Below are 10,426 nucleotides of genomic sequence, written 5' to 3'. Positions count from 1 at the left end.
GCCGGGTCAGGGTAGGGGGTGACAGCGTTGAGGGTGACAGGGTTGGGGTGACAGGGTTGGGGTGACAGCGCTAGGGTGACAGCGAGGAGGTGACAGCGTGGGGGCCGGGGCAGTGTAGGGGGTGACAGCATTGGGGTGACATCGGGAGGGTGACATCGGGGGTTGACAGCCTGGGGTCACATCGTTGGGTGACACCGAGGGTGACAGCCTGGGGTCACATCGTTGGGTGACATCGTTGGGTGACACCGGGGGTCACATCGTTGGGTGACACCGGGGTGACAGCCTGGGGTCACATCGTTGGGTGACATCGGGGGGTGACAGCCTGGGGTCACATCGTTGGGTCACATCGTTGGGTCACATCGTTGGGTCACATCGTTGGGTGACACCGGGGGCCGGGGCTGCAGTACCGCCCCCGCCCGCCAGGGGCCGCCCCGCGGGGGCCGCGCATGCGCACGCGCGGGTCCTCCCCCTGGTGCCGGTGGCTGACGCGGCACCGGCGGCGGGAACATGGAGGGGGCGGCGGCGCCGGGCGGGCTGGGGCTGCCGGGCGCCCTCCTCATCCTCCTCCTCATCACCGTCCTCGTCCTGCTGCTGGCGGCCGCGCTGCGCCGCGCCGCCCCTCGGGCAGCCCCCGCCGCCCCGCCGGACGGTGAGTACCGGGGCGGACAGCGGGGCGCCGGGCGGCGCGGAGCGGAGCGGAGCTGACCCGGCCCCTCCGCTCCCGCAGGGCCCAGGGCCAACGGGCACGCCAGGCCGGAGGAGCCGCGGAAGGCGAAGGCGAGGCCTCGCAGGGAGAAGCAGCAGCAGCAGCAGCAGCACAGCTTCACACACCGGCTGCTGGTCGCCACCCTCAAGGTACCGCGTGTCCCCGGGCCGCTGTCCCGCTGGTGTCCCCCCCGGTGCCGTGTGTGCCCGCCGGTGTCCCCTTGGTGTCCTGGCAGTGTCCCGCCGGTACTGTGTGTGCCCGGTTCCGCTGTCCCTCCCGGTGCCGGTGTCCCCGGTGCCAGTATCCCACTGGTGTCTCGCCAGTGCCCCGCCAGTACCGTGTCCGGGCAGTACTGTGTGTGCTCGGTGCGGGTGTCCCGCGGATGCAGTGCCCTGCCGGTGCTACGTGTTCTTCCCGGTGCCAGTGTCCCCCTGGTGTCCTGCCAGTGTCCCGCCAGTGCCGTGTGCCCGGTGCCGGTGTCCTTCCCTGTGCCGCTGCCCCGCCGGTGCCGGTATCCTGCTGGTGCCAGTGTCCCGCCTCCTCCCGCCGTGACCGCGCTCTCTCCGCAGGGCCACAGCAGCCCGGTGACCTGCCTGGACTTCAGCAGCAACGGGAAGTACCTGGCGTCGTGCTCCGAGGACCGCACGGTGCGGCTGTGGAGCACCCGGGACCTGGCGGGGCGGGAGCACCGCTGCCTGCGCGCCAACGTGGGGCTGGACCACGCCGAGCTCGTCCGCCTCAGCCCCGACTCACGGTACGGACGGGCCTCGTGCTGGCACGGGGGTGTCCTGCGGAGGCACCAATCCCACAGCCAGGCCTTGCTGGCATCAGTGGTATGTGCCCTGGGATGCGTGGAGGCAGTGTTTGTCACTGGGTCATCACTGTAACCACTGATCCGTGGCCTTTCCTGAAGGCAGCTGGCACGGAATCACAAAACCACAACAGTCAGGGTTGGAAGGGACCTCTGGAGATCATGCAGTACAACCCCTGATGGGTTAATGTTGTTGTTGGGGCAAATATCCCAGTGCCCTGCATGACCATGGAAATGCCATTGAGGTCTCTGCCAGCTGGGATGTGCTGCTGAGCCTCTCCAGTGGGCTCAGGAGCTCTTGCTGGGTGGGAAAGTTGGTGGGAAAGCATGTCTTGGCTCCTTGTGAAGTGGCTTCTTTTAGAAAGAGGAAAGCATCTCATTTTCAGGTGTAATAAATTCTGTTCTTTTCCATTCAGTGTTGCAGTGGGGCCAACACAGGGAGAGAACTTGGTGCCCTCATAAAGCTTTTTACCTGCCAGTGTATCCCTCTCCCCAGGTGGCCCTGAGTGACCTGGGCTGAGCTGGGGATCAGGACCTGTCCCTCCACAGGGCTTTCATTGTCTGGCTGGCAAATGCCGAGACTATTCGTGTCTACAAGATGACCAAGAAGGACGATGGGAGCTTCACCTTCACCGCAAGTTCTGGGGACTTCCCAAAGAAGCACAAAGCTCCCGTCATTAACATAGGGATTGCAGAGACAGGTATGGAAATGAGCTGCTCAGCTGTCCAGGTTGGCTTTGATTTCCTTGTGAAGCTGCTGGGTTCAAAGTGTTGGAGTTTTTGGCAATCTGAAGGCTGTGCTCAGCCCCAGTACTTGACTCTCTGTAGTCTCTTAGGGTTCTTTTTTTATTTAATTTACTCCTGAGTGAACTAAAAGGTGTCATTTTCAGACCCATTCTGTCCCTGTAACCAGCTCCCCGATATGCACAGTCTCTTAATTTACATTTTCAGGGATGCTGTTGCAAAGAGGTCTGGTCTCAATATTGAGAGGATCGCTGTTCTCTGGCCCACCAGTCTCTCTTTAACCAGTCAGAAATCTCTCTAGTGAGTTCTTATGATCTGTCTTGAACTTCTGGGATCACCTAGAACAGAGGTGAGGGTGGGTGGGTGGGAATTCTGTGTTGGTGGTGAGGGCTTGATGGATTAATGCTTCAGGTACGTGACAGCAGATGAATGTGAATTCACCTCTGTAACAGGAGAGCAGGGAAAATGTTAACTGAGACCTTTGTTCAGCTGTGAAAGTAAAAACTTAAACCTGCAACAAGTAGCTGAAAGGTAAACAGGCAACTCCCTGCCTGGGCTGAGGTGGCACTGGGGAAGTGGGAACAAGCAGGAGTCCAACATGGATACAACCAGTAACCATGGGTGGTGCTGGTGTGACTGGGATTCAGCTGCCTGCCCACAATCCATGGCTGATCCTCGAGCTGGTTTTAGGCACACAGGGCAGATGGAATGTGCTGTGTTCCTGCTGTGGCACAGCCCGTGCTGAGCTCTGCAGGGGCTGAGGGTGCTGAGCGAGGGGCACGTGTGGGCCCAGTGCCAAAAGCTAAAGGAGGACTAAGGCATAACCAGGAGCTGAGTCTTCTGATTGACCCTCCTTGGATTTTGGTGCTGCTTTTGGTTTTCTCCAGCTGCAGGGAGAGGTTGTGCTGGGGCTTCAATGAGTCTCTGGCCGTGTTAGGTCTGGGACCTCTCCCGATCTTTGCCTTTTTCCCCCAGGAAAGTTTATTATGACAGCTTCCAGTGACACCACCATCCTGATCTGGAGCCCAAAGGGAGAAGTCCTGTCCAGCATTAACACCAACCAGATGAACAATGCCTACGCCACGGTGTCACCCTGTGGGAGGTGAGGGACAGGAGGGATTCCGGGCTAATCCCGCTGCAGGAGCAGCTGGGAACCTCACTCCTTCCCACAGGACATCATCAGTTCAGACCATCAGCAGTTAGTTGTTATTGTAATGCAGTTTTCTGAGGGTTCCACAGTTTTAAAAAGGGATTTTGCCCTCTGGGATGTGGAGCTGATGTGGGCTCAGACACGGTGTGTTACTGTTGTGCCTCAGCGCTGCTGTTCTGGTAACCTGAGAACAACTTTGGCCTCAGGTAGCAGAGATGAGACAGAGCAAACAGCCTATGCAAAGCAAACAGCATTTTGAACTTGTTTGTAAGCTCTTAAAGGTTAATTATAAAGCTAAAGTCTTTATTTCTGGGAGATCTGTTTATCAGGAAAATCTTGTTCTCTGCTCTGTCTCTAACCTGTCGCTGCAGGATGATTTGCCTTGCTCCAGGCTCAGGGAGTTTGGGGATCATAAGCATTGAACTCTTTTGCTTTGGCCTGAGAATTTCTCATTCCTGAGTTGTTCTGGTGCCCTTCCTTAGCATTCCCTTTACCAGCAGGGTTTCAGAGACAAGTGAAAACTTTCCCAGCTGACCAAAGATTTGAGTGGAGGAGTCAGGACAGGTTTGCAGAGCACTGGCCCTGCCTTGCTCAGGTGCTCTGTAACAGGTACCCTGTGTCTCTGCTTGTTCCTTCACACAGGTTTGTGGCATCCTGTGGCTTTACCCCTGATGTGAAGGTGTGGGAGGTGTGTTTTGGCAAGAATGGAGAATTCCGAGAGGTCACCAGGGCTTTTGAGTTGAAGGGCCATACTGCTGGTGTACATTCCTTCTCCTTCTCCAACGACTCGAGGAGGTGAGTGTGTGTTATCCCACACAGCCCGCTCTGGATCACCCTCAGGACACAGCTCACCCCCTCTAGGGTTCCCCAGCTGCACCCCTGAGCTGGGAGGGGTAAAACACTGCCCTGGGTGGCCAAAACTGGCTCGTGCCACCTGTATATTCCCTGTCTATGGGAATCTCATGTGATTTAACAAGACCAAGTGCTGGTGCTGCACCTGGGTCAGGGCAATCCCTGGGATCAATCTGGGCTTGGGGATAAGCAGATGGAGCAGCCTTGGGGAGAAGGACTTGGGGGAGAGGCTGGACATGACACAACCCTGTGCCCTGGTCTGATCCCACAGCGTGGGCAGCAGGGGAGGGGAGAATTCTGCCCCTCTGCCCCCTCAGGTGAGACCCCCCCCCCATGCAGAGCTGCCTCCAGCCCTGGGGACCCAGCACAGGATGGACATGGACCTGTTGGAGCTAGTCCAGAGGAGGCACCAAGATGATCAGAGGGATGGAGCACCTCTGCTGTGAGGAGAGGCTGAGGGAATTCGGGTTGTTTAGCCTGGAGAAGAGAAGGCTTTGGGGTGACCCAGTTGTGGCCTTCCAATACCTGAAGGGAGCTGAGAAGATGGAGAGAGACTGTTTACAAGGGCCTGGAGGGACATGACAAGGAGGAACAGCTTTATACTGACAGAGAGCAGGGTTAAATGAGATATTGGAGGGAAACCGTTTGCTATGGGGGTGGTGAGGCCCTGGCACAAGTTGCCCAGAGAAGCTGTGGCTGCCCCATCCCTGGAAGCATCCAAGGCCAGGCTGAACAGGGCTTGGAGCAACCTGGGATAGTGGAAAGACAGCACAGCCCGTACATGTCCTCTCTCGTGCCTCCAGGATGGCGACGGTGTCGAAGGACGGCACGTGGAAGTTCTGGGACACGGATGTGGAGTACAAGAAGCAGCAGGACCCGTACCTGCTGCTGACAGGGCAGTGCTCGGTGCCGGAGCCGCGGCTCATCACCCTGTCCCCCGATGGGCGCGCCGTGGCCGTGGCAGGTGGCACCGACATCACCGTGTACAACACGCGCCGCGGCGAGGAGGAGGAGCGGCTCCAGGGCGTACACGGTCACGGCATCACCGACCTTGCCTTCGACACCACCGGCCGCTACCTCGTGTCCTGCGGGGACCGCGCCATCCGCGTCTTCCACAACACCACGGGGCACCGCGCCCTGGTGGAGGACATGGAGGCCATGCTCAAAAAAACTGGGAACAAGGCCACGCGGGAGCGGCTGGAGCAGCAGATCTGCAGTGCCCGCAAGGCGCTGGCCGCCATCTACGGCAGGAAGGTCTGAGCTGCCCCTGCTGCCCGTGGCCTTTGGGGGAGGGTTTTTTTTTTTTTAATAACTCTGAACGGCTGGTAATAAAAGAGTGGCCTCTGGGTCCTTCCTTGCCTGCTCTGTGACCGCAGGGACGCCGCTGGGGATGGTGGGGGGCTCCCACTGGGAAAATGGTTTTTCCTTCTGCAGGCTTGGATCATCAATATCCCACGGGAGGGATGGCTTAGTCAGCGCCCGCGAGGTTTCCTGAGCTTAGAAATGGGATTTCTGTGGCTGTGGGGTAGCGTGGTTTTATTTTTTTTGGGGGGGGGGGGATGTTCAAGGGAGCTACCCAAGCTCAATTTTTGATGCGGAATGGGGGGGGGGGGGGGTGTCTGCTGCACGAGACCGGGTAGTGCTGTAACGGTGCTCCACGCTCAGGGTTTCCCCGTTCCCCAGCCCGGGGGTCTCAGGGTGGCCCCGTTCCCGGGGCCGGGGTGTTCGGGGGAGCCGGGGACGGCACTTGCCCCAAGTAAAGATGGCGGCGGCAGGTCACGTGGTCTACGCATCTGCTACGTACCCGCAGCGGGGCGGGGCCACCCTGCGCAGGCGCAGCGGGCGGGGCGTGCCCCGGCGCGCTGACGCAGGACGCGCAGCGCGCGGGCGGGCCGCGCAGGGCGCGTGCGCGGGGCCGGGCGCGGCGGCGGCGGGTGCGGCGGGGGCCGGTGCTGCGGGGGCTGCGCGCGCGCCATGTCGGGGCGCTCGGTGCGGGCCGAGACCCGCAGCCGCGCCAAGGATGACATCAAGAAGGTGATGGCGGCCATCGAGCGCGTCCGCAGATGGTGAGGGGCGGGCCCGCGGGATGGGAGGGGCCCCCGCCGCTCCCGCGCGCAGCCAATCAGCGCGCCGCGGGGCGGGACGCGAGAGCGCGCGGCCAACTAGCGGGCGCGGGTCCCGCGGCCGGCGGCCAATGGGAGTGGGGAAGGGGGGCGGGAGCGCCCGTGACGGGCGGGCGGCGCGTCCAATCGCGGCGCGGCGCAACGGTGGATTGATGCTCCGCTAGGCCAATCGGGGGGCGCTGGGGGGGCGGGGCTTGTTGCCATGGCGCCCCAGGCCGCCCCTGGCAGCGCCGTGTCCCGCAGGGAGAAGAAGTGGGTGACGGTGGGAGACACGTCCCTGCGGATATTCAAGTGGGTGCCGGTGGCCGACAGCAAGGAGGTGGGTACCGCGCGTGGAGCCGAACCGGGAGCAGCCGCCCCCAAGCCGGGACGAGCCTCCCTTAGCACCCCGCCCCGGGCCGAACACCGAGCCCTCCTAAGCACCCCCCGCAATGAGCCACTGCCGAGCCCACCGAGGCCCTCTGGCCGCTCCCCAGCCCCTGCAGAACTCTCCTGAATCCCCCCTAGCCCCTGCCAAGCCCCCCAGAGCCACCCAGTCGCCCTCCGAGCCCCCTCGGCCCCACCGACCCCGGAGCCCACCTGTGCCCACCCCGAGTCCACCCCCGAGCCCCCCAAGCCAAACTGGGCCCCTGCCGCACCCCTCTGAACCCTCCTGAGCCCCCCAAGCCCCAAGGAGCCCCCTTGAGCTCCCCATGAGTCGACCTGAGTCCCCCCAGCCCTGCTGAGCCCCCTGAGCTCCCCCAAGCCCCTTCGCATTCCCCCTTAGCCTCTCTGCCCAAACCACCCGAGGACTTGGTTATCTCAATGTCACTTCTAGACAAGCATCACTTCCTTTTCTCTCTCCCAATTCCTAGCTTTCCACAGCCAGAGTTTTGCCTCTCACTTAGTGAAGTGCCCCCAAAGGGAAGGGAAAAGGCCAACTTGAGCACATCTCTCTGTGCTGCTGGAGACGGAGAGGGGAAGGGCTCCTCTGGAGCAGCCTGTGCTCCTCTGACCTCCTGTTTGTGCTTTCCTTTCTCTCCTCAAGAAAGAGAAATCCAAATCAAGCAGCAGCACTGCTCGAGAACCCAATGGCTTCCCAGCTGACACCTCTGCCAACTCCTCCCTCCTCCTGGAGTTCCAAGGTGCGTCTGGCTGAGCCCCCTCTGACCTGGGGAAAGACTCCAAGGCTGAACATTGCCAGTTCTGTATGTGCTGTCTGGATGGGGAAGAGCAGTGTCTTTCTCCAGTGTGGGGTTGTGCTGATCTACTTCTGGTCCCTGCCCAAACTATTTGGGTTTGCTGTCAGAAGGAATCTTGATCAACTGTTTCTGGGATCTTCCTGTGGGAACCATCACATGGAACTGGAAGACTGGGGGTTCCTGTTCCCCCTTTCCACTCACTGCTGGGGAGAGGCATGCCTGCAGCCAAGCCCACTGCTTCCAGCAGTGACTTCCCTGGACCTTGGGATGAAGGGACAGAGGATGTCCCTGGCCTGGCTCTTGGTCAAGGTGCTGTGGTGCAGCCAGACAAGGCTCTGGCAGTGCCAGAGTTGCTGCTGTCCTGTGCCCAGCCTCTTCTCTGGGCTCCTGGTGTGGCTAAGGAAAACCAGGGAATGTGCTGGCCTTTCCAAGACATGCAGTGATGTTGTACTGCAGGTGTGCAGTTTGGGAAGGTGTGTGCCAGGCCTGCCTCCCCATTTGGAGGCAGGTGCTGAGCATCGCTGCTGGTTCTGCATCAAAAACAGAGAAGGAACAAAACCCTGGTAACACAAACAGGAAGTTCCTGCCCTCAGAGGCCCGGGGCCCTCAAGGGCTGCAGACATGAGATTTGGCAGTGCAGCCCCTTTGCCTCCTGCTTTTTTTGCACACCCTGGGGTCTGTCTGCTCAGACTTGTTCCCTCTCCCCTGGCCAGTTGTGTCTGTGGTGGCCCCTGGTGTCCTGGTGCACAGCCCTGTGCCCAGCAGCCCCTGTGCTGAGAGGGCACAGTGAATCCCCCATTCCACTCCTCTGACAGTGCTCTGCCTTTCTCGGCGAGACCCCGGCTCACAGTGCCGCACTCGGCTGCCCATGCCCCCGGGTCAAGGTGCTCTCCTTCACCAGGTGCTGTTTCTGCAGATGAGAACAGCAACCAGAGCTCCCTGTCCGACGTGTACCAGCTCAAGGTGGACAGCAGCCCCAACTCCAGCCCCAGTCCCCAGCAGAGCGAGTCCATGAGTCCTGCCCACACGTCCGACTTCCGCACGGACGACTCGCAGCCCCCCACCCTGGGGCAGGAGACCCTGGAAGGTGGGTGCTGGGCTGGGAAGGGAGCAGTGGAATGGCAGGGCCTGGGGAAGGCCACACTGGAGCTGTTGGTGGTCCGGTGTGTGGCTGAGGAAGTGGACAGGGCAGTGGGGACTTGTGTCTTCTGCTGAAGGTCCTGTCCTGGCTCAGCACTGAGCTGGGTGCTGGGTCTGCATTGCTGTGAACCGTTCTGTTCTCCCCAGAGCCCTCCCTGCCTTCCTCAGAAGTGGCAGATGAGCCTCCCACTCTCACAAAGGAAGAGCCAGTCCCCCTTGAGACTCAGGTAAGGGAAGGGCATCAAAACTACCTCTAAATGTACACGGCCTCTTTCACCCTCATTGCTGCTCCCTGCACCAGAAACATCTGGATGGATGGACTTGCTCTGCAGTCCCAAAGTGCCCCCTAGGGACTCTCCAAATCTTCTGGCTTCCTGAGCTGTCCCCTGGTTCACATCAGGCCTTAAAGTGTGGATGGGAAAGATCACGGAAGGATGTTGGGGTTTGGGAAAACGACAATTGTGGCGGGCTCCAGGCTGGAGTGGGTTCCCATTGCTGGTGCCCTGGGGTTTGCATACAGGTGACAGCCTGGGGTGTCCCCAGGGTGTGACAGAGCCTTGTCTGGCTGTGCGTGGCTCAGTGTCACTGCCCACGACCTCTGACTCTTGCAGGTAACTGAAGAGGAGGAGGACTCCGGTGCGCCGCCTCTGAAGAGATTTTGTGCCGACCAGAACTCTGTGTGCCACACGGCCTCGGAGAGCTGAGCCTGCCCGGCCCGGCACCCTCGCCAGCCCCTCGCAGAGCTGCCTGGCCCCCGGCACCGGCGCTTCCCCCCAGCCTGCCCCTTCCCCAGCGTCGGGGCTCCCACCACTCGCATCCAGCCCGCCCTGCCCTGCCCTGCCCTGCCCGACGGATGGGGCCACCGCCAGTACCTGCGAATCTGCCTCTATTTATTGGCTCCCTCTCTCCCTGCTCCGTGCCCTCGAGCTGTGGGGCTCCGCTGGGTGGGCTGCACGTGTGGGGTGGGGGGTTCTCCATGGGGCTCCCTGCTCTCCTGTGGTCCCTGGGGTCTGGCAGATGCTGTTTGCCTGCTCGTGGCTGCCCTGCCTGCCCTTCCCTGGGCGCTGGGAACGGGAGAGCCGCCTCCCGCCTGCTCCAGGTGATGTTTCCACTCTGTGGTGGGTGCAGGCGGTGCTGGGGGTGGGGGGTGGTAGGGGGAGGCCGGCAGGGACCCGCTGGGACGCTGTGCAATAAGCTGCTGGTTTAAGCCATTGGTGTTGGGAGAGAGGGGAGCGCTTTCCCCTCCCGGAGGGCAGGTACTGGCCGGCCTCGGCTCTGCCCCCCGGGAGCCGGCAGAGCAGGGGGAGCCGCTGCCCTGTGCTGGGGGTCCCTGCCCCTCGTACCCGCCGCCCCCGGCACGGGGAAGGACGCGCGGCAGGTGCCGGAGCCCCCGGGAAGCGCTCCCGGCCCGGGGCTCTGCTCCCCCCAAACCCCGCTGCCCCCCAGCCCCGCTCTCCCCCCGCCGCCACTGCATGTCCCGCCGAGTCTGTGATCCAGCCTGGCGAAGCCGAAGGCGCGGCCGCGCGTGGAAGTGGAAAGTTATTTTAGCACTGAATAGAATATTTTTAAAATTAAACTATTTGAAATACAGATGCAGAGTGCGCTGTGTGCGGGGCGGGGACGGACGAGCAGGGAAGTAGAAGTCGCCACTAGATGGGACTGTGCCCAGACTTACTTTGTCCCCAGGGCTTTCCATCCCCGAGCCCACGGAGCCGGCCC

General features: G+C 61.4%; 2 protein-coding genes across 4 annotated transcripts; both read left to right on the top strand.

Moving 5' to 3' along the window:
- Nucleotides 1-385: 385 nt before the first annotated feature.
- Nucleotides 386-5,613, top strand: TBL2 (transducin beta like 2). 2 transcript variants are annotated; one of them, XM_051809319.1, is made up of 7 exons: nucleotides 386-649; nucleotides 728-855; nucleotides 1,276-1,460; nucleotides 2,067-2,218; nucleotides 3,237-3,363; nucleotides 4,054-4,206; nucleotides 5,067-5,613. In XM_051809319.1, the coding sequence occupies exons 1-7, from the start codon at nucleotides 508-510 to the stop codon at nucleotides 5,521-5,523; spliced, it is 1,344 nt and encodes a 447-aa protein (XP_051665279.1). In that variant the 5' UTR covers nucleotides 386-507; the 3' UTR covers nucleotides 5,524-5,613. The 2 variants fall into 2 exon arrangements, with proteins under 2 accessions (XP_051665279.1, XP_051665280.1); XM_051809320.1 differs by lacking the exons at nucleotides 386-649; nucleotides 728-855 and having other exon boundaries at nucleotides 1,341-1,460; nucleotides 2,014-2,218.
- A 571-nt stretch (nucleotides 5,614-6,184) lies between these two features.
- BCL7B (BAF chromatin remodeling complex subunit BCL7B) lies at nucleotides 6,185-10,297 on the top strand. Of its 2 annotated transcripts, none has more exons than XM_051809346.1 (6): nucleotides 6,185-6,329; nucleotides 6,630-6,705; nucleotides 7,414-7,510; nucleotides 8,484-8,654; nucleotides 8,855-8,934; nucleotides 9,319-10,297. In XM_051809346.1, exons 1-6 carry the CDS (start codon nucleotides 6,238-6,240, stop codon nucleotides 9,409-9,411), a joined length of 609 nt encoding a protein of 202 aa, XP_051665306.1. In that variant the 5' UTR covers nucleotides 6,185-6,237; the 3' UTR covers nucleotides 9,412-10,297. The 2 variants fall into 2 exon arrangements, with proteins under 2 accessions (XP_051665306.1, XP_051665305.1); XM_051809345.1 differs by having other exon boundaries at nucleotides 8,469-8,654.
- The last annotated feature ends 129 nt before the right edge of the window (nucleotides 10,298-10,426 follow it).

This window comes from Manacus candei, unplaced genomic scaffold (assembly GCF_025592945.1).
Source record: "Manacus candei isolate 608988 ecotype Guabito, Panama unplaced genomic scaffold, ASM2559294v1 h1tg000076l, whole genome shotgun sequence".
Lineage (NCBI taxonomy): Eukaryota > Metazoa > Chordata > Aves > Passeriformes > Pipridae > Manacus > Manacus candei.
This window is presented reverse-complemented; position numbering and strand designations above follow the sequence as displayed.

Excerpts from the sequence above, each read along its gene's own strand:
- TBL2 (XM_051809319.1), top strand. The coding sequence starts at position 508 with ATGGAGGGGGCGGCGGCGCCGGGCGGGCTGGGGCTGCCGGGCGCCCTC. Across the intron at positions 650-727 it reads CCCCGCCGCCCCGCCGGACG|GGCCCAGGGCCAACGGGCAC; the intron begins GTGAGTACCGGG and ends CCGCTCCCGCAG. Across the intron at positions 4,207-5,066 it reads TTCTCCAACGACTCGAGGAG|GATGGCGACGGTGTCGAAGG; the intron begins GTGAGTGTGTGT and ends TCGTGCCTCCAG.
- BCL7B (XM_051809345.1), top strand. The coding sequence starts at position 6,238 with ATGTCGGGGCGCTCGGTGCGGGCCGAGACCCGCAGCCGCGCCAAGGAT. Across the intron at positions 6,330-6,629 it reads ATCGAGCGCGTCCGCAGATG|GGAGAAGAAGTGGGTGACGG; the intron begins GTGAGGGGCGGG and ends CGTGTCCCGCAG. Across the intron at positions 6,706-7,413 it reads CGGTGGCCGACAGCAAGGAG|AAAGAGAAATCCAAATCAAG; the intron begins GTGGGTACCGCG and ends TCTCTCCTCAAG.